The sequence below is a fragment of the Panthera tigris genome, chromosome B3 (genome assembly GCF_018350195.1).
Source record: "Panthera tigris isolate Pti1 chromosome B3, P.tigris_Pti1_mat1.1, whole genome shotgun sequence".
Classification (NCBI taxonomy): domain Eukaryota; kingdom Metazoa; phylum Chordata; class Mammalia; order Carnivora; family Felidae; genus Panthera; species Panthera tigris.
The window spans coordinates 138,018,754-138,046,752 of NC_056665.1; the positions used below are offsets into that span (position 1 = coordinate 138,018,754).

General features: G+C 53.1%; 2 protein-coding genes across 2 annotated transcripts; both read left to right on the top strand.

Annotated features, from left to right (window-relative positions):
• The first annotated feature begins 120 nt into the window (after positions 1-120).
• Positions 121-4,945, top strand: BDKRB2 (bradykinin receptor B2). Its single transcript, XM_007094920.3, has 2 exons — positions 121-194; positions 3,841-4,945. Exons 1-2 carry the CDS (start codon positions 121-123, stop codon positions 4,943-4,945), a joined length of 1,179 nt encoding a protein of 392 aa, XP_007094982.1.
• BDKRB1 (bradykinin receptor B1) lies at positions 143-27,992 on the top strand. Its single transcript, XM_042990477.1, has 3 exons — positions 143-194; positions 20,180-20,362; positions 26,514-27,992. Exon 3 carries the CDS (start codon positions 26,524-26,526, stop codon positions 27,583-27,585), a length of 1,062 nt encoding a protein of 353 aa, XP_042846411.1. The 5' UTR covers positions 143-194; positions 20,180-20,362; positions 26,514-26,523; the 3' UTR covers positions 27,586-27,992.
• The last annotated feature ends 7 nt before the right edge of the window (positions 27,993-27,999 follow it).

Consider the following 27,999-nt stretch of genomic DNA (forward strand, 5'->3'; position numbering starts at 1 on the left):
CGATTTCCCTTCCCTCGTGGACAAACACGTGTGTGTTTTATGGTCCCCAGCCCACGATCTAACTGTCTTTTCTCCTCCGATCAGCCCGGGCGCCTCACGCACGTCTCCCTCTGAGTCCAAATGTTCTCTTCCTGGAGGAGACATATGTTCCTGTCTTTTCATGAGGACCCCGTGCCCACCACAGCCACTTTCGGGTAAGTCAAAAGAATTCCTTGATTTACTGCTTATGGTGGGAGGGGCAGAAAGCCTGGAGAAGACTTGGGGAACGTGACCCTCATCTCCTGGGCAACAGTGAAAGCAACAGGCAATGTGGGATCCGCAGAAAAAAAACCTCTCGAGGGCTGGTAGGGCCCGTGTTCGAGTCCCCCATGGACCTGGTGGGAGCAGGGCAGGTGGTGTTCTCTTGGGTTTGGTGGGGTACGGGGATGCGGGAGGAGGATACAGAAGTGATGGTCATGTGCGACCCATCCCAAATGAACTTGGAAATGAAGAGAGTGACACTCTGAAGTCAACACCCAAGGAGTCAGAAATGCACCAGGTCACCATGGAGAAGGGATGTCTCCAACTCATGTCTGATGTCTGGTAGGAGGCCTAGCCACTCTATAGAGAGAACCGATTGCGAGTGGAAGCAGAAGAAAGGGAGGGTCGGTCTTGAGGGTTCAGGGCTGGCGAGACAAAGGGCAGAGGGGCCCCGCCTGGCTTCTCAGCCCTGTATGGGGTGCAGCATACCATGGAGATGACCAGGCAGCCACGGGGCACTTAACTCCCAGTTTTGCACTCCCCAGGCCACCTCGGACAATCTAGTGGCTTCTCAGAGCCAGCTAAGGGCCAGGGGCCATCCCGTTGGCAAAGGACCACATTGCTGGGAAATTAACAGGCAGCATCTGGTGCCATACTTCCGTCTTCCGAGACCCAGACCCTGAGAGACAACTGTCCAAGCCTGGGTCACTGAGAAAATGGGTTTTATGTAGCTGCAAAAACAGGGCCAAAGGCTGGACCAAGGAGGTTGTCCAGGAGAAGCCTTACATCCAGAGGCTCTGGAAGGAGCCTGCCAGTTTGCACAGGTCAGGAACTTAGGGCCCAGTGGGGACGGCCCGTCTCTGTTCTGTGATATCTGGGGTCTCAGCCGGAATACTCCAAGGCTAGGGTGCCAGGGTCAACCAAAGCCTGAACTGGGGCCAGAGGATCTGCTTCCAAGGGGGCAAGTTGGTTCCTCCCACACCGCTGCTTGAGCGCCCTCACAACATGGCTGCCAGCTGCCCCCACAGCAAGCACCCTTGCAAGGCCAAGGAAGAAACTGCAATGTGTTTTATGACAGACCACGGACTCACACAGTCACTGCCACCACGGGTGGGAAGCAAGTCAGCGGCTACATTCACTGCAAGAGGAACTAGACTCCACCCTTTGAAGGGAAGGGTAGCAAAAAATTGGGGGACATATCCAAATCACCACTCCACCAGAAGAATCTTCCCAGAGCCTTTCTCCTATCCCATCACTCCCTCCTTAAAGCTCTCAGGGACAAAGCTTCACTTTCTTAGCAGCCAGTGATGACTGTCCTTTTTCCTTTATTCATCCCATCCCTGGCCACTTCCCACCTTGCCTTCCAGAACATGCCGGAGGCTTCCGCATCTCTGCACCTCCGCTCAAGCTGCTCCTTCTGCCTGGTCTTCCTCTCTCCTTGTTGGTGTTGTTTGTTTGTCTTGTTTTTTCATTTTCTTATTTGAGAACAGTGGAGACACAATGCTACCTTGGTTTCCAGGGTACAACATAGCCATCCAACTTCTCTATATGTCACGCTGTGCTCACTGCAAATGTAGCCACCCTCTGTCACCATATAACACTGTTCCTTCTTGCTCTCTGTTGACATGTTCCTCATCTTTCAAGATCCAGCTCCAGAGTCACAGAGTCACCTCCGTCCTTCTCCACACACACCCAATTCTGTGCCCCACACCCCCACGGCATCCATCACACTCTAGACCACAGTTGCCAGGAGCTTTGGCAGGGCGTGGGGGACACGTGGCACCCACCTCTGGGTCTCTACAGCCAGGGTGGAGCTCAGCACAGAGAAGATGCTCAAAGCACATTGAAAGGACCATTGCAGGGGCGCCGGGGTGGCTCAGCTGGTTGAGCGTCTGACTTCGGCTCAGGTCACGTTCTCATAGTTCGAGAGTTCGAGCCCTACGTCGGGCTCTGTGCTGACAGCTCAGAGCCTGGAGCCTGCTTGGGATGCTGTGTCTCCCTCTCTCTCTGCCCCTCCCCCACTGGTACTCTGTCTATCTCTCTCTCTCTCTCTCTCTTTCAAAAATAAATAAAACATTAAAAAAAAGACAACTGTTTTAAAAAAGTAAATAAATGAATACATACACACGTACACACATACATAAATACATAAATAACAATTGCACTGAGGAATGAGTTAGTCACAGGTGCCCAGTTTGGCCGCTCAAAGCCAGCCAGCTGGTCCTGGAAGCAGAGGGGCTTTTCCTAGGAAATCCCACCGGTGAACAGCAGATTCTTTCCCATAGCTGTGGCTCAGCCCGCCACCCCCCACCTCCCAGCCAATGAGCCTGCCCCGGAAGGACTCACCCACCCAGGAAGAGCTCCCTTCCCACCACCTTCCCTGACTCTCCCTGCCCTGGGCACTAGGGAAACATCTACTCAGTCTTGCCCTCTGGTTGCACTCTCCGCTTCCGATGTGTCTTCACGCCCACGCTTTGAGTTGGCCCTTGCAACAGCCGTACAAAGCCAGTCAAGAAGAGAGCAGCGTTTTACTCCAAAGGAAACACAATGGAAGCTCGGGCAGGTCAAGCAATTTGCCTAAGACCACACAGCTAGGGAGCTGTCCAACCCCCGTGCCTCTTGGCAGAGGGTAGAGAGGAAGTAGCCTGAACAGTGACACTTCCAGAAAATGAACCGCCCCGTGGTCTGAGTCGCACCCAAGAGTGGAAGAGGAAGAAGTGAGTCGATGATACAGTCGCTAATACAGGAGCAAGAACCTGAAAACAGTGGTGCCGGTTGTTTTCATTAAGTTCACAAAAAGTCGATAATTATTCGTGCTTGTTGAGCCAAGAGGACAGCTTTTTGCCCACTGTCTTGGATTCCCACCGCAGCCCTGAGAAGTAGATTCTGTTATTCCCATTTTACGAGGTAGGTCACTGAGGTTCGGAGAGGCTAATTAACTCACCCAAGGTCACACAGCCAATGAACGCGCTGAGATATGAACTGTCTGGTTCCAAAGCCCCTGCCTTCCCTTGCCATCACGTGACCTCGGACTGTCGTCAACACTTGGCTGATGGAGGTTCTGGAAGCACAGCGCTGTCTTCTGCCAGAAGGAGACAGGGTGTGGGCAGATGGGCTGTGGTCTCGGAGGCAGGTTGGAATATCACTGTCTGGCATGATATCACCTTTCTCCTCTAATAAATTACTCACCGTGACCAGGCCACGAGAGGCTGAAAGATGCCCAGCTCCCTTGGGAGGGGCCCGCGCGATAAGGAAGGAATGTGTTTTGCATCCTCCCATCACGGAAGCTTCGAGGAGGCCCAGGGCCCAAGACTGGTTGTTGGTGCCGCGGGGGGACACCGTCCAAGGAGACATCCCAACGGAGCTGCCAGGCAAAGAACACGAGCTCTCGGCTCAGCCCAAGGAGACGGGGTCCCTCTGAAAGACCCCGGGGAGTCCGGGGCGCCCCGGTCTCTGAGCACGCGGCAGAAAGGGCCTGACCGCCCCTCCCGACCTCGCTTCCGGAAGCTGCTTGCTGAGTCCGCCTCCTTCTGCGTCAGTTGTCTCTCCTCCTTCTTGTGACCTTGAGGTGTAACAGCCTCTTTTGTGCTTTTCTTTTAGCGTCGAAATGCTCAACATCACCTCGCAGGTGCTCGAGCCCACTCTCAACGGGACGTCGTCCCAGGGCTGCGTCTACGACGAGTGGAGGAGCTGGCTCAACGCCATCCAGGCTCCCTTCCTCTGGGTCCTGTTCGTGCTGGCGGCCCTCGAGAACATCTTCGTCCTCGGCGTCTTCTGCCTGCACAAGAGCAGCTGCACGGTGGCCGAGATCTACCTGGGCAACCTGGCCGCGGCGGACCTGCTCCTGGCCTGCGGGCTGCCCTTCTGGGCCATCACCATCGCCCACAACTTCGACTGGCTTTTTGGGGAGGTCCTCTGCCGCGTGGTGAACACCATGCTCTACATGAATCTGTACAGCAGCATCTGCTTCCTGATGCTGGTGAGCATCGACCGCTACCTGGCCCTGGTGAAAACCATGTCCATGGGCCGGATGCGCGGGGTGCGCTGGGCCAAACTCTACAGCCTGGTGATCTGGGGGTGCACGCTGCTCCTGAGTTCGCCCATGCTGGCCTTCCGGACCATGAAGGAGTACACGGCCGAGGGCTACAACGTCACGGCCTGCCTCATCGTCTACCCGTCGCGCACCTGGGAGGTGTTCACCAACGTGCTCCTGAACTCCGTGGGCTTCCTGTTGCCCCTGGTCGTCATCACCTTCTGCACGGCACAGATCATGAAGGTGCTGCGCAACAACGAGATGCAGAAGTTCAAGGAGATCCAGACGGAGAGGAAGGCCACGGTGCTGGTCCTGGCCGTGCTGCTGCTGTTTGTCACCTGCTGGCTGCCTTTCCAGGTCAGCACCTTCCTGGACACGCTGCTGCGCCTCAACATCCTGTCCGGCTGCTGGGATGAGCACATCGTCGACGTCTTCACGCAGATCGCGTCCTACATGGCCTACAGCAACAGCTGCCTCAACCCGCTGGTGTACGTGATCGTGGGCAAGCGCTTCCGCAAGAAGTCACGGGAGGTGTTCCGGGGACTGTGCCAGAAGGGGGGCTGCGTGTCGGAGGCCACCAAGACGGAGAACTCCATGGGCACGCTACGGACCTCCGTCTCGGTGGAACGCCAGATTCACAGACTGCCCGAGTGGGTGGGGAACAGCCAGTGAGGGCCGCCCCGAGGACTACGGTTCACGTGGGTGAGGGCGCGGTTACAGCTGCCCCTCAGGATGTGCCCCGAGCAGGAACGGAAGGCATGCGACCTTGGGCAGTAAGTCGACGTCTCCGGCCAAACACAGGCGCTTCATTCCCGCCCTGCCCAAGATGCAGCGGGCGAGGCCGTGAGGATGGGGTGACCTCGTGCCCAGAGCCAAGGGCTCCATAAACATGACGGTATTATTGTTCCCATTTGCTGCCACCCGTGGGCCAGTCTGCTTCTTCCCAGGAGTGGAGGGGGCCTGGGGACAGGGACAGGAGGGACTGAGTGTCCCTCCCACGTGGCGTCCCAGCCTGCCCCAGCATGCCAGATCACACCTCCGGGAGAACTGCCACCCCAGCTTTGAGGCCACGGCTGGGTCCCCAGGCGGGGGGCCTGGCTGGAGTTTTGCCTTCAGTCTCTTAAATCCTCTCAGCTGGCACTCCGGAGGATGATTTCTCAGATCAGTGAAGGTTGAACTCTGAGGGATCCCTGGTAAGAACCCGGAGACCAGGATCCCATCACTCCCCCTGCCCGTGGCCAAGATGGTCTGTGCCAAACAAGAACTCGATGAGCACTTAGCAGTTCTCTAGCACTTGCTGTGTAGGCAAGTATTGAACACCGCGGGCAAGAGGGAAGAAAAAAGCAAGTATGATCTCTGTCTCTGAGGAACTCGCAAACTCGAACAGGGATGACTCCTTCCAACGACCAGAAGGCTGTTTTGCGACGTAGTGGAGCGGGGCACCCTGGCTGGTGCAGAGGAGAGGACTGAGGAAGAGCCTGACGCCCCAGTTCTGCTGATAATTAGTGGCACGTCACTTAATCCCTGCCTGTTTCGTCCTCTGTGACATCAGCTTGTTGGGAGGGCTGAAAGGCGTAACAGGCACGAAAGTGCTTGGGAAAAAGGAAAGGTGCTATATAAATGTGAGGCTTTATTAGGCACACAGTATGGAAATAAATTTAGTATAAAGAAACGGACTCGGGTTTTACGATAGCTCTTTAGAGGAGAACCGGTATTGTAGCTAACGGTGCTGTAAATAAAGCACGTCTCAGGGTTGGCCTCATAGCAGGTGCGCAACAACGTTACCTGCCTTCCACCTTCCCGTAACGCTGCCCGCCCGCCCCCCACACATACACACACACGCGAGCGTTCTGCGGACACGCCACCCCTTCAATGTTTGATTTGTGATGCCCGCTGAGTGAACTTGCCGGGGACTCATGCTCAGACCGGGGGTGGGCAGTACTCAGGCGGAGTCCAGCCCGTCCACCGTTGTCCGGGTCTCAGCAACCGAGGGCACCGACCAATTGCCACCCGAGGACAGCAGCCCAATGATTTGGCACGAGGGTCATGGACCCCATAGCGCTGATCCTGGGACCAAGCTCCCCTACAGGGCTGAGCGCCTCATTTGGGCCAGCTGGGTCTGAGTCACAGCGTGGCTGCCTGGTCTTATGTGACCAAGAGGAAGCCCTGGGGCCCCACAGGATGAACCCAGAAGGGGAACGCCCTCTCCCCCAGGGGCCTCCAGCCGGCGCTGCGGAGAGGCTGTGGCTCCGCCTTCGCTGGGCGGGGCCGGCAGTGGTTGGATGGGGCAGCGGTGGGCGGGGCGATGGGGCAGCGGTGGGCGGGGCGATGGGTGGGGCGGGGCGGGTCCCAGGAGTAAGGCCACAGGAAGCTGGACCAGCATCCTTGGCCAGAGGCTTAAGAGACAGTCCTATCGCCAAGCCCCCCGTGCTCCAGGGAGGATTCATTTCTTTTTTTCTACGGGGCTCCCAATCGGCCTGCTGTGGCCGGCAGGTACCATGGGGAGTAAGGAGAACGCACCTCCCGGGCTCCAAGGCTCCAACGTCATGTGGAGGAGAACCAAGGCGGGGAGGGCCAACTCAGTAGCAGTGGAGCTCAGGAGCTACCAGGATGGTTAAGGCAAGCGACACCAGGACAGCATTCATTCACTCAAAGTAATTGGATACTTGTTAGCAAGCCCTCTCCGGAGAAGATGGAAACCCCAAAGACCAGGAAACCTTGGATGGCAAACAGCCCGTAAATCCTCATCAAACCAGCTCTAGATTTTAAAGCAAAAGGAGTCAGAAAAGATTCCCAGCCTTTGTGCCCCTGCCACGCACACCCCTCTGCCCCAATAAACACACACACTCGTAGCTGGAGAAAGAAAACGGTTGAAGAAGTAGGCAGGGTTTAACATTTTAATGGAGTTAAACCGCGCGCAGACTGTGAGTGGAATAGAAAGGAGGCTGTGCTTCGCACATGTGTAGCACTCATCCATCAGCGGGTGTGTGATGGGCACCTAATGGTCATTTAGCTCTGGACACCTAATGGTCACTTAGGGGTCCTCCCGTGGCCTGAGGAGCCATCAGTCTGCAGGAGGGCAGCCGCCCAGTGGGTTGTTTTGACACTGTGATAAAGAACATTGTCCTGTGAAAGACCCAGAGAGCTGTTACATTGTAAGGAGGGAGCGATTCACAAACAATGAGAAATGGATGAGGTGTGTAAACATGTGTCTTTTCCATACAGCTTAATAAACGGTCGAGGAGTTTTTTTGCAGTAGTTTTTGTAGGCGTTTTTCATGTCCCGGTTCCCGAAAACCTTAGTTTTGTGAGGACACTGCAAATCAAGAGGCAGCGAGAAGGCCATTATTTCCGCTCAACCCGCTTTAGGGCTTCTGTCCTGCAGAACAGCGGTGTCCAAGCTCTTGTGATTGTGTATCCCTATAAGTAAAAGAATTTTGATTATGCATACCCAATGTGTAAACTCATTAATATGTATTAAACTGCAGGCTCTAAAATATACCGAAGTAGAAATGTAAGAAAATTGAATAGGGTTTGATAGTCTCCCCCGTCCTCCGTTCCTACAGTGGTAACTCATCAAGCTCCCACCAGGTGCCAGCGAGCCCCCATGAGGCCCTAGAATCAGAGGGGTGGCAACAAGTTCAATCATTCATGCACGCAATATATATTTACTGAGGACCTTCCCTCTCACCTCCCCTTCCAAGCAGGAGTGCCTTCTACAATGTCTAGATTAAACAAACAGTTGTGTGGCCATTGCTTGCATAATCCCAGTGATGGGGAACTCATTACCCACTTCATTTAGGGGACCTCCTCATTACTCACGTATTCATTCATTCACTCGTTCATTAAAGAACACTTCTATTCTTTAATAGAATAGTATTATAATTATATTTTATTATTATAATTAGATATTATATAATAGTATTATATATATTATATAATTATATATTATATATATAGTATAGTATATATTATATAATTATATATAATATATAATAGTATTATAATTATATATTATTAAAGAATAATATTCTTTAATAGTCTCTACAGAAGTGGCATTACTCGATCTATACACCTCCACGCACCCATACCAGAAACCTGGGGGTCATCGGTCAATACACCCTCTCCCCCATCCCTCCCACCTACCGGATCAGCACCTTTTTCAGATTCCACCCACGTGTTTCCGGGACCTATCTGCTTCTCTCCATGGCTGAGCATCCTCTCACCGCTCTTGCCGTCTCTGATACTGACCTCGACCATCTGCCAGCTCTTATCCTTCACTCTGTATCCAATGACGTGTCTTCACACAAATACAACCGTAGAGGGGCTATACCCCGAAAGAGCAGCGTTTAGGAGCCGAGGCTTGGGATGAGGCAGACCTGGGTTGGATTCCAGTCCTGGTTCTGGCCGGGGCTCCTATTTGTTGTGTGGTCTGGAGCATCTCACCGATCCTTTCTGAGCCTAGGTTTTCTCATCTGTAAAAGGGGGCGAATAAGGGCATCTGCCTTACAGAGCTGTTGACAGGATTCGCGCAGAAAAGCGTCTAGCCCGGTGCCTGGTACAGAGTTGGCACTCGACGCGTGTGAGCGGCCACGATGGTGATGATGATGGCGATGACAGCTGTGATGAAGACGATGGTGAGGGCGAGGACCATGCTCTCTAACAGGAAATCCTGCAAACGTGTCCCGGCACCCGGGATAAAGTTCTACATCCATAACGTGGCTCGCAAGGCCTGTCATGAGCCAGCCCCTGCCTTGTATCTTTCCCTCTCTCCACTTCCTGGCTCGTTCTCTGCCCTCTGGCCCTAGTGTCCACAACTGGATAGAGTCCGACACATTTTCCGTGCTCCTTCCGTGCTCGAGCCTCCCACTCGTCCTGCACCCTTACCTCCCCAGCAGCTCTGAGCTTGGAGAAAGTTGCCCACCACTGCCCGAGGGAGCTCACTCCTCTAAGGGACTTTGGTCGAAGGGTAAGCGTGACTCTAGGATGTCTGCAGCCCAGAGGGAAGCCACCTGGCTGGAAGCGTGAACTGGGCTCTGGGCAGGTGGAAACGGGCTGGGAAAGCCGCCCTCCCACCTGCCCCCAGCCAGCCCAGCAACATGAGCAGCCCCTGCCTTCCCGACCCTCCACGGCGCCCCCCCTGAAAGCCCACCGGTGGGCCCCTGAGCCTGCCCTGGCCGAGTGGGTGAGGAGGTGGGGTCACGGTGCAAGCTGAATGCCAGCGACCTGGTGGGACTGAATGCTAGCGATGAGGGCCGTCGTCGATCTCTGAAGTCCCTGGTGCAGTCTTCATGATTTGGAAAGCAAAGCCTCGGTCCGCAGCCACCGGCAGTGTGATCCCCTCTCTCCTTGCTCTTAGCCCCTGAGTCCACGGCAGAGCCACACCTTCTGACCTCTCACCAAACCCTGGAGGATTGGGAGCAGTGGTGGGGGGGGGGGTGGACGGGGCGAGGCGAGGAGGTCACGATTCAGCAGTGGGAATGGCTGGAAGCCTGACGGCTTGCTTGTTGTTTTTTGGCTGAGGTCAAATGGCCCCATGATAACGTCTCACACTCCGCTGACCTCTTTTCAGACCCTCGTGACCCCTCAGGGAGGTGGGCACCTGCGTTACCGCCAGTTCATGATGGGGAAACTGAGGCCCAGAGAGGGAAGTAACTTGCTAAGACCCCACTGCTCTTCAGGAGGGGTGCTTGTGACTTCACTTGGGGGGGGGGGTGGGTACGAATCTGGCCTCAAGCTGCCTTCCTGCGGGGACAGCTTCTGAGCCCGCGCTGGGACTGTTTCTGCCCTAACAGAGTCTGAATCTTGTAGGCCTCGTGAGTATTTACCTCCTACAGAATCCACCCCCCCCCCCCCACACACACACACACCAGGGGCTGGAGGCTGACACCTTACCCTGAGATGTTCTCCGTAGCAGCTTTATCGAGATATGACTCACAAGCCAGACAGCTCACCCATTCCAGTGGGTTTCGCTTGCCCCCAGAGCTGTGTGGTCACTGTTCTCTAGTTCCAGAACACGCTCATCACCCCAGCGTGAAATCCCCCAGCACCGCCTCCCCCCAGGTCCGGGAGCCACTAACCCTCCCGTCTCCAGACTTGCCTCTTCTGAACATTTCATTCGGATGGAATCATAACACCATGTGCCTTTTGTGTCTGGTTCCCTTCATGTGCCCGACGCTGAGAGGTAACATGTCATTGTAGGGGGAGAACTTTGGAGGCCAGGCCTTGAGGCCCCACCATGCCACCCACCCGCTGTGTGATCTTGGCCAACCCCTCACCCCCCCTCCAACGGCCTTTGGCCTCAGTTTCCTCATCTGGAAAGTAGGCAGCTAACACCCTAAGTGTGACTGTCTTGCCCAGAGCTAATGACTCTGGAAGGAGGGCTCCATAAACTGTAGAGGGCAGCACCAATGTGACAGCGACTGCCCTGGGCTTGGAGCCAGGTTCCTGGTTCACATGCCAGCTCTGTCAATCCTGCCTCTGGGAATTCGGGCAAAGCCAGTCAGGTTCTCTGAGTTTCTGTTCTCTCGCCTATACAATGAGAATCCAGGTGCTGTGAAGAGTAACAGAGATCAAAGCACTCTCGTGGGTTAAATAGTATTCCGTCCCCCCCTCAAGTTCATGTCCACATGGGACCTCAGAACAGGATCTTATTTGGGAATAGGGTTTTCACAGAGGTCATTAAGGTAGGAGGAGGTCGTACCGGATTATGGTGGGCCCTATGTCCAAGGACCGGGGTCCTCATAGGAGGAGGAGAGACACACAGAGACACGGAGGCCACAAGGAGATGTAGTCAGAGATCAGAGTGACGGTCCCACAAGCCAAGGAACGTCAAAGATTCCCCAGAACCGCCAAGAAGCCAGGAAACAGTCATAGAAGACACTGTTCCTCAGAACTTGCCGACACCTCGATCTTGGACTTCTGGCCTCCTGACCTGGGAGAGATTAAATTTCCGTTGCTCGAAGCCAGACTGTCTGCGGCACTAGGCTCCGGCAGCCCCGGGAGGCGGCCAGAGGCGCTGTAATCGTTCTGAGGACGCGCTCACTCACCTTTGGGCCTGCCCACCGGGGTCCACACAGACCCCTTTCCCCCAGCAATGCAGGAGTCAACCAGAAGCTTCCTTGAGGTCTCCTGAGGCCTGGCGATGCCAGCTGGTGACAGAAGTGTCCCTAAGAAAGAGCAGGCTAGAGCATCTTGCAGAACTCGAGGGAGTTTTTCCAAAGGAGGATCCCCAGGCCTTTCTCAAGGTCATGTAGGATGTTAGGGGCAAACCCAGGCCCCCCAGAGTGTACGAACCACAGACCTGCTGGAGCCGGGTTTATTAAATACCCCAGGCCCCAGGCTGCTGGCCCAGGACCGGGGCTGCCCTGTTGCCCTCTTCCTTCCCCAGGCCCCAAAGCCAGGCTGATTCAGGGCCTCCCAGACCAGGCTAAGAAGAGGCCACAGGGCCCGGCTCCTGGCTTCCGACTCGGTGGAAGGTTGTTTAGGGACAACCCCACAAGATGAACCAAGACGGGGTTCTGAAGCTTCCCCGGACACCCCGTCCACGCTGAGTCAACTTCCGAGGCCCACACAGAGGGCCAGCCCTGTCTGCCTGTTTCCTCTCTGGGGTCCCGGCCAAGACAGAGGACGGCTTACATAACCCTTCTTGTGCAAGAGCAAATCAATAACCCAGGACAGCTCCCGCTGGCTGCGTCACCACAGCGTCTCACCTGATCCCCAAACTCTGAGAAGGGGCCCGCTTCACAGACCAAGAAACCAAGGCTTCCGGAGGCGGTGCAGAAACCGGTCCGAGGTCAGCCAGCTCCTCAGTGATGGAGCTAGGATCCGAACCCTCCCTGGCAGGTGGCTCTGCGGCCCAGACCCGCCCGCCCCGAATTCCAGATCAGACCTGAGGACCGGGGCCTTGCTTGCCAGTCAGATTTTTCCCCCAAAGTACCTGTCCACTGGGAGGAAGACAAAGCAGTGGGACCTTGGCATCCCGACTGCTGGATGGCCTTTCGGGGCAGTCTGACCCCTGTCCTCGTGCTCCATGGGGAAGAACAGACCCTCTCATGGCGAGAACTGGTTGTCTCTCCTGGGTGCCCCCACCCCATTAACCGCCCGAATTCTTTCTCTTCAGTTCTAAAATCATTTTCTCCTAGAGCCATAGGGCTCACCTTCTACTCTGTAAGCTATTGTGGTGTCATTGTTTACTTTGGAAGATTTTCCCCAAAGTTTCTCAAAACGAAACAAAACAAAGTGAAAACAAAATAACAACAACAACAACAACCAAAAGCAAAACCAAAACCTGGCTCCTGATTGGTCCGATAAGTCTCAGAACTGCAACCACGACACCTTCCTCGCGAGGCTTCACAATGCACAAAAGCATATTAAAGGCCCTGAGAAGTCCTGCGAGGAGGCATGCTTCTCTAAGCCTGGTCTAACCCCAGGTCTCCCAGACTTGATCGGCACGGAATCTGTTTTCCACTGGCTGTTCTTCCTGTTCTCCTTGCCCAGCACCTCCTTCTCCACCTAAAATTTAAATGTTGGCACTCCTCAGGCTTCAACCCTAAGCCTTCTTCTCTTCTCTCTGCGTGGGCCATCCTACTAATCCCAGCCAGGATCATGGTTCTAAATGCCATCTGTGATGACGAGTCTTACGTGTCAGCTTGGCTGGGCTCCAGCACCTGGTTCTTTAATCACACAGGAATCCGGGGTTGCTGCAAAGGTCTTTTGTAGATGTGGTGAACATCCCTTGCTTGAAGTAAAGGAGATTACCCTCAATAATGTGGTGGACCTCATCCAAGCGGTTGAAAGCCTTAAGAACAACAACTAAGATTTCCAGAGAAGAAATTCTGCCTCAGAACTGCTGCATGAGCTCCTACCTGAGTTTCTAGTCCTCTGCTCTGCCCTATGGATTTTGACATAGCCAGCCCCTGTAATCACATGAACTAATGCCTTGGAATAAATATCTTGATTGATAGATGATGATGATGAAGAAGATAGATGATCGATAGACAGATAGGTAGATAGATAGATGATAGACAGGTAGATAGATGATAGACAGACAGATAGATAGATAGACAGATAGATAATAGATAGATGATAGATAGATAAATAAATGATATATAGACAGATAGACAGATGATAGATAGATGATAGATAGATAGATAGATAGATAGATAGATGATAGATAGATAGATGATAGAGAGATAGATAGATGATAGATGACAGATAGATACATGATAGATGATAGATAGATAGATAGATGATAGGTAGATACATGATAGAAAGATAGATAGATAGATAAATAGATAGATAGATGACAGATAAACAGATGATAGATAGATGACAGATAGACAGATGATAGATAGATGATAGATAGACAGATGACAGACAGATAGATGATAGATAGATAGACAGATGATAGATAGATGATAGATGATAGATAGATAGATGATAGATAAATAGATTGATAGATGATAGATAGATAGATAGATAGATAGATAGATGATAGATACATGATAGATAGATAGATAGATGATAGACAGATGATAGACAGAGAGATAGATAGATAGATGACAGATAGATACATGATATATGATAGATAGATAGATAGATGATAGGTAGATACATGATAGAAAGATAGATAGATAGATGATAGATAAATAGATAGATAGACAGATGACAGATAGACAGATGATAGATAGATGACAGATAGACAGATGATAGATGATAGACAGATAGATGATAGAAGATAGATGATAGATAGATGATAGACAGACAGATGATAGACAGATAGATAGATGATAGAAGACAGACAGATGATAGATAGATAGATAGATAGATAGATAGATAGGAATAGGTAAATATCCTATTGGTTTGGTTTCTCTGGAGAGCCCTGCCTGAGACACATCTATGCCAACAAACTCTGAAACGTTAGCTCTCTTCTGAGGCATCTTCTCTGAATGCCCAGTGGAGAACCCCATTCAAGTATTTCGCGTGTATCGTCGACGTATCTGTCTGTGTCACATATCTGTAGCCACCATGAGGGCTGGGACAGCCAAGGATGACCCCAAGTCTTCAAGGGAAGGTGAGCGTTGTCTTCAGCGTGTCATTTCTCCTGCACCCTGGTCGTAGGAGCATTTCTGATCACGGGGCTCGGCCTGCTTTCTTGTGTTAGAGATACACGCTCACAGCATCAACCCCATCCCCGCAAAAGACATACGAGCACTACTGGTTTCTGTGGAAAACGAACTTGATTTCACGCCCCCATTTCTCGCCGGACGCATAGGCCATTTAGGCCCGTGGGCCGATTGAAAGATGAGGCAACAGGCTTTCCATATGGGCGGTTTCTGCCAGATTACACAGAGGAAGGTCATAAAACTGGGAACATACGTACCCATAATTCATCTCAACCTGTGAACGTCCATATGATGAAAGAGTGACATTTTCCGTGGATTTATTTGATCCCCGCAACAGCTGTCAGAGCAGGCAGGGCACCTTCGCTGCCAGATGAAGAACCTGCGGGTCTGAGCCTTCCCGGGACTTCCCCGCAGGGGCCCCCGGCTCTCTTCCCACCCTCGCCCCCTCTCCCCCAGTGCCAGGGGAGTATCTGCGCTCTCAGAGAACTCACTCCGATCTGAAACCGTTTCGTGCTCTTTGCTGCACCAAAACAACAGCCTTTGGGGGCAAATCTGCACAGAGCGGACCCCAGGGCAGGGGCTGAGTGGTCCTCAAAAGGAATGAGGAAACGCGGTCTGAGGCTTGACCCTGGGCTTTCTGACTCCGAAGTTCTAAGTAAGCCTTCCACAAACAACATTTGTGCACGTCCACGTGCTGGGCCTTCCACCTACAATGTTTTTGCGTTTGTTTGTTTGTTTGTTTGTTTGTTTTGGCTGGCCTGCCTTCCAAACTCCTATTCATCTCTCAAAACCCCAGTCAAATATCCCTCTGCCATAATTCTTCCAAGACTTCCAGTCTTTAGGCCTTCATACTCGGACGTAACCTTGGTTCTTCATTACCATTCTGCCTTCCAAGGCGTGCAGTCACTGTCTGCCTGCCTGCCTGTCTTTGTCCTCAGACGGACCCCGCGCTCCACAAGGGGACGCGGAAAAGGCTTTGTTCGCCTCCGTCTTCCCATTGCCCACAAGGCACCTGGGGCCCCCAAGGGGTTCAGGACGTGCGTGTTGACATAGGGACAAACTATTGATATTCCGATATGCAGCATAAGTAAATAGGGTCCTGAATTTATTCAGCAAATACGTGCTGATTGAGCACGTCGGCTCTGTTGTAGGAGTTCCGGAGTAAGACTCTCATCAAAAGAGGTAAACACCTTGCCTGGTGGAGACACAGGAAGGAAAAACTAAACAGTGTAGCCAGGTGGTGAGAAACAAGGAAGCAGGCAGAAGGGAGGAGGTATTACTTCAGGGAAGGGCTCTCTGATAAGGGGGGATTTGTGGGGGCCAGGAGGACCCGAGGGATGTGGCTGTCTACGGGAAGGGTGCTCCGGGCACAGGGAATGGCCAGTGCAAAGGCCCTGAGGTGGAGAGGACGTGGCACGTCTGAGACAGAGCAGAGGCCAGAGAGCCAGTGGATGAGCGGGTGGGGAGTGTGAAAAGGACACTGAGAAAGGCAGCAGGGCTGTGCAGCCTTGTGGGCGGGCCGCTGTCGATCGCAGCGCTTTCCTGTCCCTGCGAGGGGAGCCTGAGGGTTTCAGGCAGAGACGTGACCTGGTCTGGCTCAGGCTTTAGAACACAGAGGATTGTGGCTGACCCTCCCCGGTCACAGGTCATTTCCAAGTGTTGCACCCGGGCCCTGGCTGCATTAGCTCTGGGATTCTCCTGACTCCCCTCAGGGAGGGCCTGCTGAGTCTCACTGTCCAGGCAGCGTTTTATGTGCAAATTTCTAAACTTGCACTGGTTTGTGGAACCCCTGGCCCAGTGGGCTATTTTCTGCTGAGTGGCCGGTGCCCAGAGCCCCTTACTTCTAAATTTTTTTTTACCGTTTATTTTTATTTTTGAGACACAGAGAGACAGAGCATGGACAGGGGAGGGGCAGAGAGAGAGGGAGACACAGAATCCGAAACAGGCTCCAGCCTCCGAGCTGTCAGCAGAGCCCGACACGGGGCTCGAACTCACGGACCCCGAGATCATGACCTGAGCCGACGTCGGACGCTTAACCGACTGAGCCACCTAGGCGCCCCGCCCCTCACTTCTAAATGGCCGTCGGCTCAGGCCAGGGCAGTGCTCCCAGCTGCCCGCATGCCCGGGACACCTTCAAGCCGGCCCCCGTCGCCCTGTCGCTTCCCAGGTATCTGTGCCTTGTTAAACCTACAAACTGTAGGATTTTCTTTTCACACCCCTTGCATCTTGACACCTGGCCCTGGCCCCATCCGTCCCCACCCCCTCTGTGCCGCACGCTGCGGGCTCTCGTATAGTGGTGTTTGCACACTTGGCTGAAATGTTGGCTCGATCGCTTGCCAGACGCATGGAACCTGAGCGGCCCCCAGGGGCGAGGGGGGGGTGCCAGGCAGGTGCTCCCTACGTGTGTGCAGAATAGAAGGATGAACACTCAGACCTGTGCTCACAGAGGACCAAAGGGGCCTTGAATGACGGAGGCGCATTAAGCAGAAAGACAGGGGCGGGGGGGGGGGGGCCATTTCCAGCAAACGCTCACAGGAAGGCGCGTCCAGAGGCATTAGGAGCCCAGGAGTCACCCGTCAGGAAATGTCCCAGGGTGGAGGGTGGCTCCGCGTGTTACAGCAGGACCACAGGGGAGTCTGAATTCCAAGGGGTTGGGCTGTTGTCCTAGGAAATGACAAAATCCAGGTGCTCTGGAATATTAATCCAGCACAAGCATGGACAGAAGGACAAAACTCAGAAAGCTAGGAGATTGGCTGGGAGCTCTTTGTCACAGACGTGTCTGCCACGTGATTGTCTAACACCTACGGCCGGAAGGAAGGCTTGGACGGAGGGGAAGGTGGCCGGCGGTGCCTTCGGTCCCGGCCGGAAGCGGGCCGGCCTCGGTTCCTTTCCTGCGTCGACATGTAAAGATAATAAAAGAGACAGCTCGTGTCTTGTGAGGACTGAGCGAGAGCCCTGAAGATGTCCGACATCTGGAAGTCACCTGTAGAGATGAGCCCAGGGAGGTGACCTTGCAGAACCTGCTGGGTGTGACTAGGAGAGGAGACAGGGTGACTCCGGGGTTTAGTGACCAGAGAACTGTGTGTGTGCCATGGTGGGGACTGTAACCTGTGTGTCCCCAAGTCCCTTAAGCTCAAGCTCACCTTCTCGGAATATGCATGGAGCATAGCCCGAGCCCTCAGCTCAGGAGACCCCGCTGCCTGGAGTCCCCAGCATCAGCATCAGGGACAATCCAGGGAAGGTTGACCTGTCCCAGCACGCTGGCCAGGCTGTCCTGTTTCTAGACGGCAGCCCTGGGTCTCTTTCCAGCCGCCTCTTCATGCCTTAGAATAGTCTCTTTGCTGTCCTGTTCTCCCTACAGAGGCCCCACACAGGCCCCAGGCCCCAGAGGACCCTCACCCCACTCCTGGCCTCCCCCTGCCTCCACGTTACAGGGTCCTGTACCCCTTCCTAGATGTAGGATTCCCTCATCCTGCCCTCAGCCTTCGGAATTCAGGCCCCCTTGACCCATAGGCTTGGGTTCCCTCACCCTGCCCTCAACCCCCCAAAGTCAGGCCCCTCTTCCCAAGACTTGAGGTTCTCTCGCCCTGCCCTTAACCCCCCAGAATTCAGGCCCCCTCTCCCCAACACTCGGGGTTCCCTCGCCTTGTCCTCAGCCACTGGAAATCAGGCCCCTTCTCCCCAAGACTTGGGGTTCCGTCACCCTGCCCTTAAACCCCAGAATTCAGGTCTCCTCTCTCCACAGGCTTGGGGTTCCCTCGCCTTGTCCTCAACTTCCCAGAATTTAGGTCTCCTCTCCCCACAGACTTGGGGCTCCCTCGCCTTGCCCTTAACCCCCAAAATTAAGACCTCCTCTCCCCACAGACTTGGGGTTCCCTCACCCTGCCCTCAACCCCCCCAGAATTCAGGCCCCCTGTCCACAAGACTTGGGGTTCCCTCGCCTTGCCCTCAGCCCCTGGAATTCAGGCCCTTTCTCCCCACAGCCCCAGAGGCAGAGGGCAACTCCACTCCATTTCCCACCCTGAGTGAGCCATAGGAGGAACACCCATTTTCCTAAAAGAACTTTCCATCCCGCCCGCGGGGTGAGCCCCCAAGGCTTTGGCAAGGCTGCCACAGAGTCCTCTCCCGAAGCCCTGCTCATCAGCCATCACGTGGCAAGTAGGCCACCAGCAGTGGGGGCCACAGGGTCCTGCCACACACAGGCCCCTTCTCACCGTCTCACCATCTCTCCCCGACATGAGGCGGGGTCGGCCAGGGTCCAACCGAGTGGCTCACCTCCCACGGAGCTGGTCTCAGGGACCCTCCCGAGTCAATGCCTGTCTGGGCAGGAAGGCATCTCCTAAGACAGACACTGGTGAGAAGCAGTCCAGTCTCCACTCCTGTGGAAGAGAGAAAAGGCAGTCACTCTCTGCAAATGGTTTCCACTGGTAAGACCCCCATCTTCGTTGCTAATTAGGAAGGCCTGGGATTTGGAGGCCTTCTCTGATGAAAAGCTACCCAGACGCTGGCCGACATTCACCTAACGTCTGCGTGACTAAAACATCCCAGGTCTCTCCTCACGTGAAGGGACCGTCCCCAAAGACAGATTCCAGTCTCCTCCCTCAAATGCTCCCCAGCTGCCGTCTCGGAATCTTCTTTGTTTTTTCTGCTTCCACAATTTTAATATATCTAGCAACAGGAGAGACTTGCTAGAAAGTTCTAAAGTGCAGTTTGTCCCCACTGAGGTGTCAGTACAGAGAAAGGAAACAGAGAAGGCTAGATGCTGAAGACAAAGGGGACATTCTTCTGCCCCAGACACGTTGGGTTCAAGGGGACATCAAAAGCGGACACGGAGGGGCCCCCGGGTGGCTCAGTCGGTTAAACGTGCGACTTCGGCTCAGGTCATGATCTCCTGGTTTGTGGGTTTGAGCCCCGTGTCGGGCTTTGTGTTGACAGCTCGGAGCCTGGAGCCGGCTTCGGATTCTATCTCATTCTCTCTCTGCCCCTCCCCTGCTCATTCTCTGTCCCTCTCTGTCTCTCAAAAATAAATACATGCAAAAAAAAAAAAATTCTTTTTAAAGAGGGGACATGGGGCATCCAAGAGGCAGGACTTGGGTGTGGGGAGGGCTGGGGCCCTGAGATTTGAGGATGACCTTTCCAGAAGCCACAATTCAAGCCCCAGGCATGGATGCATTCTCCTGCATTTAGGGAGGGAGTTCGAAGCGTCTTAATTTTTAAGAGGGAGGGTTAGGGGCATTTCAGTTACAGGATCTTGAGGCCAGACGCTCAAAGAAAGCCAGAAATTTCTTACTGTCTGAACAGGAGGTCTTGAGCAGTTCAATTGGATATGTGCAGGCAAATAGGCTTCAGAGCTGCTGGGGAAGATGAGGAAAAGTGTATCTGATCCCATTCAGTTCCGGACGTTGCAGGAGTCAATTTTTTTCCTAGCTCACTGTTTGTTTAATGGGGTCCACACTAACGGATTCTTGGCCGTGTGTCCTTGAGGACTGAAACTCAAAAGGGACGTTGAAGTCAGCTCCCACAAAAGCTGAGGTTTTGTAGTAAGCCTCAGGCATGTGGGACCCCGTGGTGAACGGGGCACAGTCATTACTCAATGTCCACTGAGGCTCGAAGGGACTGGATGATGCCAGAATATGGTTTAAGGGCATATTGGACAACATACTTTTTTTTGGCAGAGTCACTGGTCTCCCCAGATGTCTCCAAAGTAAAGAGGGGGGCTGGGAGCTGAATACTCTCTTGCCAGCCTTAAAGTACAGAGCAATTTTCCTTTTAAACCCCAGCTTGCTTCTTCCATCGAAAGACTCACTTTCTCGGCAATCCCTCCAGTGACCTCATTGGAGAGGAGGTTGGGCAATTTGAGGCCATCGCGTTTCCACGGTGCTTCTCAGCCCAGAAAACACCTCCGAAGGCAGCTCTCGCCATCAGAAAACCCAGACGAAGTCGCGAGCTTTTTCATCCCCTGAGTAAGTAAACAGCCGTCTCTTTTTTTCCTTTTATGAGAGCAAGGTGTAAGAGGAGATTCACGTCTCGTTGGAAAAAACAAACAAAGAAAGCTTCCTCTTACAATGAAATACTGGCAGGATTTTCTGTTTTCTTTAAGTGTATGTCTTGTTTTTGGTTTTAAACGTAATTCTAAATCAGTGGGAGAGATTGTATTCTGTGCCTGCTTCAGGGTTTAGTTGCTTTTCCAGCAGAAAAGGAGGAGAGCGTCTGGAGTAGCTCATGGAGGTCCCAGAAATTCTTTCTTGACATCAAGGTCGTATGAAACACGTAGAGGCTGAATAATACAGCCCCTAATGAGCTCCGTGTGGACTCTGACCAGTTTCAATCTACGAATTTTGATTTATAAAAATCAAATCGGTCTTCCCAGGATTGCTTGCAAGATTTCATAAGGCCAATAAATTGGTTGGGTTCTTTGTGGCTTGAAAATCGCATCTTAATTATGTGACTGAGTTGAGATTCATTCATCTCTCTGTCTGTATTTCAAATGCCTTTATCTCACCTCACTGTTGAAATTGGAACGAATTCCACGAGGCCCAATCCGTTGAAGAAAGTGGTCTCCCGAGTAGCACATGCCAGGGTTGGAATATGCAAACTCAGAAAATATCACGTAGAAATTACAGAATCATCTTCTCTAGCAGGCCTGCCCAGCATCACCTTTACGTTTTTCAAATAAGATCGAGTATTACCGATACTATCAATAGCTGCTGTTTATTGAGCACCTACTATGTGCCAGGCAGATATCAGAGCTAAAACTAAGAACTGGTGAAGGAAGGGCTCTCCTTTCTGTCCGATGTCATATAAACACAGACAACAGCTGGTAAAGACAAACCCTTTCAAAATGAGCCCAGCTTGAGCAGACATGCTGTGTCCGTGGGGGGCCCACGGACACAGCTGGGTCCACTGGGACGGAGGGCAGTGTCTGCTAAGCCAACCAGATTCGAGCTGAAGTCAGAGGTCTCTGCTGGTGGCTTGGGAGGCAGCCCCTGATTCCCTAGGGAGGGCGAAATTCCCTGAATTTCCTCTGGATGCCGTAACAAATCAGCACAACCTTAGTGGCTTAAAACAACACAAATTTATTATTCTGGAAGTCAGATGTTCAAAATCAGTCGCCCTGGGCTAACGTCAAGGTGTTAGAAGGGCTGTGTTCCTTCTGGAGGCTCCAAGGGAGAATCCTTGCTTTTTCCAGCTTCTTTTTAAAAATTAAAAAAAAAAAAAAAAAAGTCTTTTTTAATGTTTATTTATCTTTGAGAGACAGAGAGCGCGAGCAGGGAAGGGCAGAGAGAGAGAGGGAGACACAGAATCCGAAGCAGACTCCAGGCTCCGAGCTGTCAGTACAGAGCCCGACGTGGGGCTTGAACTCAGGAACTGTGAGATCATGACCTGAGCCGAAGTCAGACGCTTAACCAACTGAGCCACCCAGGCACCCCTATTTTTAAAAAATTTTAATGTTTATTTATTTTTGAGAGAGAGAGAGAGACAGAGACAGAGCACGAGCGGGGCAGGGGCAGAGAGAGAAGGAGACACAGGATCCGAAGCAGACCCCAGGCTCCGAGCTGTCAGCACAGAGCCTGACACGGGGCTCGAACCCACAAACCGTGAGAGCTTGACCTGAGCAGAAACCAAGAGTCGAACGCGTAACCGAGGGAGCCACCCAAGCACCCCAGACCAGAATGTATTTAGTTAAGAAAATGTCCTTGCTGTAAGTGCCGAGGTACCTGCTAATCTCTGAGCAAATTCTGCCAAGCAGAGGCTGTTCTCAGGTCTGACTCTTTACGTACAAAATCACGTAACTCTCTTAGCCCACGTATGTTCATAGGTGATGCCTTTACGCCCTAGTTCAGAGTGGCTTTCGACAAACATTTTTACCAGATAATATTTTTACTCTACAAATAAGTTGTAGTCACTTCCCCTCTTTGAACGTTTTGTGAAACTTAGAGGCTGCGCATCCCGGGTTTTCTCAGTTTCGTCTCATTTCTTGTACGGAATATGAATTTACCCAAGTGAAAAGATTCTTCCCACAAACTGAGATATTCCAAAGCTCACTACAGAGATTTAAAATCAAATCTTGTGTGCCACCGAGCTCGCATTCTTTAAACATTTTTCCCCTTTCGCAATAAATGTCCTTTATTTTCTGCATAATACCTTCATTTTCAAGGTAATTACAGTCTGCTAAAAGCGTAAAAGCAGGTGTTTTGGTGCTCCATTCTTTGCGTACCTTGATTAAAGATATCCAAATGATTTGGAACAAAATTCAAACAAAATTTAGAGTTCCGCTTTAACAAACAGCTTAGTAACATTTCCAGGCATTTAGGCTCAAGGTCCCCTAAAAGTGATTGATGATGGGGCAGCAAAGAAAGGAAATACGTGCTCTAGGGTTTTTTTTTTTTTTAATTCATCGTCAACCTTATTACGAAAAGCTTGTGGTTCTGTAACCCTGTGTACCCATCTTTAGATTTTCTAAACTTTGTCAACTCTAACCTCCATTTTAATTGGTAGAATATTGAGGGGCGCCTGGGTGGCTCAGTCGGTTGAGCGTCCGACTTCGGCTCAGGCCATGATCTCGAGGTTCGTGAGTTCGAGCCCCACATCGGGCTCTGTGCTGACGGCTCGGAGCCTGGAGCCTGCTTCCGATTCTGTGTCTCCCTCTCTCCTCTGCCCCTCCCCCGCTCATGCTCTGTCTCTCTCACTCTCAAAAATAAATAACATTAAAAAAGAATTAATTGGTAGGATCCTGAAACTTATTCATATGCAATTGCAAACGGCGTGTGCACCAGTGGCCTCTTCAAAGTACATTTCTGTTCCACTACTCTCTTATTTTCGAAAGAACATCGCTGTTACCATGACACCACACCCCAGCAAAATCTGTATTTGTATTATCATCACAAAAACATAACTCTAGTTCCAACGTAAACAACTGAAACTGAATTTAGAATAGCATCCCCCAGAAGTCGTTGTTCCAGTCGCCCAGATGGAACTTCCAGAAGTTTTGCTTTGAGTCCGTGAATTGGATCATGTTTGGAACTGATTTTTTTCTAGTGGAAGAATCAGAAGATACCGATAGCATTTTCCCTGTGTGTGGAGTTGTTATGAAGCGGACCCATGATCAGCTGTCATTTCCACTGTTACCTGTGCAGGAGATAAACTGGAACCAAAAATGAGTTGAATTAATTGGCAGAATAGTAGCTTGATCTGAATGGAAAATCCATGCTTCCCAGAGCGACCTGTAACAACGCCTTCTGCAGCTACGTGGGTGCAATCGGTCTTAGGGCAGATCTTTTAAAATTACTAACTTCTGGGGCGCCTGGGTGGCTCCGTTGGTTGAGCGTCCGACTTCAGCTCAGGTCGTGATCTCCTGGTTCGTGGATTCGAGCCCCTCATCAGGCTCTGTGCTGATAGCTCAGAGCCTGGAACCTGCTTTGGAATCTGTGTCTCCCTCCCTCTCTCTCTCTCTCTCAGCCCCTCCCCTGCTCACACTCTGTCTCTCTCTCAAAAATAAAATACACGGTTTAGAAAATTAAAATTACTAACTTCTGCAGTAGCAGCTTTGGGTCTTAGGTTTTCTTGTGGTTGGTGAAATCGCCACAGAGCCCTGCCTAGTGATGTAAATAAACATCAACAGTCTGTGCAACTTGCAAATTTGTTGCCAACTTCCTTGAGAAAGGGAAGCTCAGTACTTACATCCTCCCGAAACTTTCATCTTTTAGCTCATCGAGGCCAAAAGGGCATATTGCAAATTTTTACAGTGTTTCCAGGGTAAAAAAAAAAAAAAAAAAAAAAAGAATTCCACAAAGAAAAACAAATAAATGAAACGATTCCCAAATAACCAGATAAATATTTAGCTGTGGATTTACAGCACAAGAGTGTCTCGACTCTTCTGTATGCACTCGGTCAGAGTTCCCCATGCCACACATACGCCACAGCCACCAACCCTTAATCCCCCGTGTATCCCACTGACCTCCCCACTCGTGGCCAAGCAGTTCATTCTCCCCTCTGTCTACATTCTCCCTCGGTGGTTTCGTCCACTCTTGGACGTCCACTATGTCAGCTCTTGTCATTGAATACCAGACTTGAACATCTAGTCGCTGGAAATCCCCACTTGATGTCCCCACTCGATACTTCAACCTTGAACCTTGACATGTCCGAGAGTGAACTCCTGATCTCCCCGCCTGCCACCAAACCCTGCCCCATCTACACACTGCCGTCTCCATCTCAGCTGATGGCAACGTCATATGTCCAGGTGCTCTGGATAAAAATCTTGGCATCATCCGAGCCTTCCTCTCTCCCCACCTGTATCCGACTGAAAATTATGGCGGCACTACCTTCAATATAAAATCCAGAAACGGATTCCATCTCACCATTCCCCCTGCTTACCACCCCCGTGCTACAATTTTATTCAGTATGTTTACTGTTGTGGGCTCTCTCCTCCCACGAGGCTGGAAGCCTCCTGAGGGGTCTTTGCTAGTTTGATTCACTGCTCTGTCCCAAATACCTAGAACAGTGCCAGGTACATAGTAGGTGCTCAATAAATACTGGTTCAGTAGACAAATGCATGGAGGAACTGGTAAATTACACCTCAGTGTGAATGGCACAGCGTGTGAGTTACACACAGCATCCAAACTCGAAAGTCATCATGTCCTCGGTTGAGGAAAGTCATGCTCAGGGACATCAAGTGATTGCTCAAGGTCACCCAGCCAAGAATGGTTCACAAGCTGCTCGCTGTGTGAATGGGGATCATACGGGTCTCCTGAGTCAGCTGTGGCCAGCTGGACTGGCAGGTGCCCATAAATCCACGAGTGCAGGATGCGATCCCTTCTTTCCGTGGGGTTCCAGAGGGCGGCGGGACTCAGTCTGCTTGCTTCCCACCGTATCCCTCCCCCAATGAAACTCCGCATGGTCATTTGGGAGGCAGGCCTGCTGTGTGGCGGGGACTGTGGCCTTTCGGGTCAGCACAGACTGAGGGCTCCCAGGACAGGCTGCTCACTTCCAAGCCTGGCTTCCTCATCTACCGACTGGGGGCCAAACATGCAGCAGAATCGAGGAGACAGAGGCCCGGCCTCTGGAATCAGACTGTGCCGGGCTGAATCCCCTCTCTACTCCAGCCCCCTGTGCGACTGTGGACGAGTGACCGGTCCCTCCGCGCCCCGCTTTCTGAGCAAATGTAGATGACGAGGCTCTTACCCCCACAGGGCTGCTGGGAACGTTAAATGAAAAAGTACTTCAATGTCAAACTCTCCGAATGGTGTCTGGCTTAGAAATCATCTCATCAATGTTAGCTGCTTTATTAATGTTGTTTTACTGCTGGTAATTTGCAAGCCCGGCTTCTCGTGCTGGAAACCTCCCACCGTTGTCCCTACCCCGTCCACCCCACTGGTCTGGGACCCAATGGACGGACATCGCCGCTGTCTGCACCTCTTGGTAGCACTTCCTGATTCTTTCTTAGGTCCTCGCCCACTGTCTCCATGTCTGCATCGCCTCTGGACGGTGAGCACCTTCAGGCTGGGGGCTGGGTCCTTTCCCTGGCAAGGTGCTGGCACAGAGCGGGTGCTCTTTGATGTCTGCCAAAGAGTGAACGATAACAATCTGGTTGTTAATAAGACCGAGTGCTTCCTCTAGACCAGGCGACCGTGCCAAGCTCTCCATAGACCCTGTCCCTGGTCCTCACCACGGTTACACAAGAGGGATACGACTAGCTTTGCCCTTCGAGGGATGCGACTAGCTTTGCCCTTCGAGGGATGCGACTAGCTTTGCCCTTCGAGGGATGCGACTAGCTTTGCCCTTCGAGGGATGCGACTAGCTTTCCCTTTCGAAAAGGGAACTAAAAGTTAGTGGGTCTCAGTGGCTCACGCCAAGTGGCTGCGCTCGGAATTGGACTCGGCGTTCAAAGCCCTAGTCTTTTCCTGCGTCCCAAGGGGCGGCAAACTTTTCCCCAGAGGGAACAGACGGCAGCTATCTCTCGTTCTGCAAGCCACAGCCTCGGCCGATACGTAAGCGAACAGGTGCGGCCGCGGGCCGAGACAGCTTTCCTGTCCAAGGCTGGCGGCGGGCTGGACCCGGGCCTCGGGTTGTGGGTGGCCGCCTCCCCCAGCTGATGCCGCATGCTGGTCGTTGCAGGTGGCCGCGGATGGCGTCCCGGACCCTCCTGGCGCTCCTGTCCCTGAACCGGAGCCAGCCCCGCCCCGCAAACGCCACGTCCTGTGACGACGCTCGGGAGGCCTGGGACCTGCTGCACAGGCTGCTGCCGACATTGATCCTCGCCATCTGCGCCTGCGGCCTGCTGGGAAACCTGCTTGTGCTGTCCGTCTTCCTCCTGCCCCGGCGGCGCCTGAACGTGGCGCAAATCTACCTGGCCAACCTGGCCGCCTCCGACCTGGTGTTCGTCCTGGGCCTGCCCTTCTGGGCGGAGAACATCTCGAACCGGTTCCGCTGGCCTTTCGGAGCCCTCCTCTGCCGCGTCGTCAACGGGGTCATCAAGGCCAACTTATTCACCAGCGTCTTCCTGGTGGTGGCCATCAGCCAGGACCGCTACCGGGTGCTGGTGCACCCCATGGCCAGCCGGAGGCGGGGGCGCAGGCGGCGGGCGTGGGCCACCTGCGTGCTCATCTGGGTGGCGGGGGGCCTCCTGAGCGTCCCCACGTTCCTGTTCCGTTCCCTCGCCGCCGTCCCGGAACTGAGCGACACCTGTGCCTGCGTGCTGCTGCACCCGCCCGGGGCCTGGCACTTCGCGCGGATGGTGGAGTTGAACGTGCTGGGCTTCCTCCTGCCGCTGCTGGCCATCGTCTTCTACAACGGCCAGATCCTGGCCTCCCTGCGAGGGCGCGCGGAGGTGGGCGGCACGCGGAGCGGGGGCTCCACGGGTGGCAAGACCGCGGGGCTCCTCCTCACGCTCGTGGCTGCCTTCCTGGTGTGCTGGACCCCCTACCACTTCTTTGCCTTCCTGGACTTCCTGTTCCAGGTGCAGGCCGTCCGCGGCTGCTTCTGGGAGAAGTTCATAGACCTGGGCCTGCAGTACGCCAACTTCTTCGCCTTCACCAACAGCTGCCTGAACCCGGTGATCTACGTCTTCGTGGGCCGGCTCTTCAAGACCAAGGTGCGGGAGCTTTGTAAACAGTGCGTCCCTAGGAGCCTTCGTCCCGGGTGCCTGGCCCAGCGGAAAGACATCCTCCAACTTTTCTGGCAGAAGTGAAGCGGCGGGGAGTCACGAAGCTTGGCTTCCGGATCCGCGGTTTCGGACATCGGGAAGTCCTGTTGTGGCCGGCTGGGACAGTGAGCCCCCCGAATGGCCAGGACCCAGTCCCTGGGAACCGTGGGTGTGATTAGGGTAGGAGGACTTTGCACATGCGACGGAGCCATGGATCTTGAGAGGGGGAGATTATAGGGGACGGTCTGCGTGGGCCCGACGGAGCCACAAAGGTCCTTGTAAAAGGGCAGCGGCAATGTCAGGGTCAGAGAAAGCCACGTGACAGCAGGATCAGAGGCTGGAGTGTCGTGGGGAGCCCCGAGCCATTGCTGGCACCCGCCGAAGGCCGGAGAAGGGAAAGGAGACGCATTCTCCCCTCAAGCTTCCAGAAGGCGCCAGCCCTGTAGACACCCGACTTTA

Coding starts and splice junctions, on each gene's coding strand:
- BDKRB2 (XM_007094920.3), top strand. CDS start 121: ATGTTCTCTTCCTGGAGGAGACATATGTTCCTGTCTTTTCATGAGGAC. Junction 195..3,840: donor CCCACCACAGCCACTTTCGG/GTAAGTCAAAAG, acceptor CTTTTCTTTTAG/CGTCGAAATGCTCAACATCA.
- BDKRB1 (XM_042990477.1), top strand. CDS start 26,524: ATGGCGTCCCGGACCCTCCTGGCGCTCCTGTCCCTGAACCGGAGCCAG.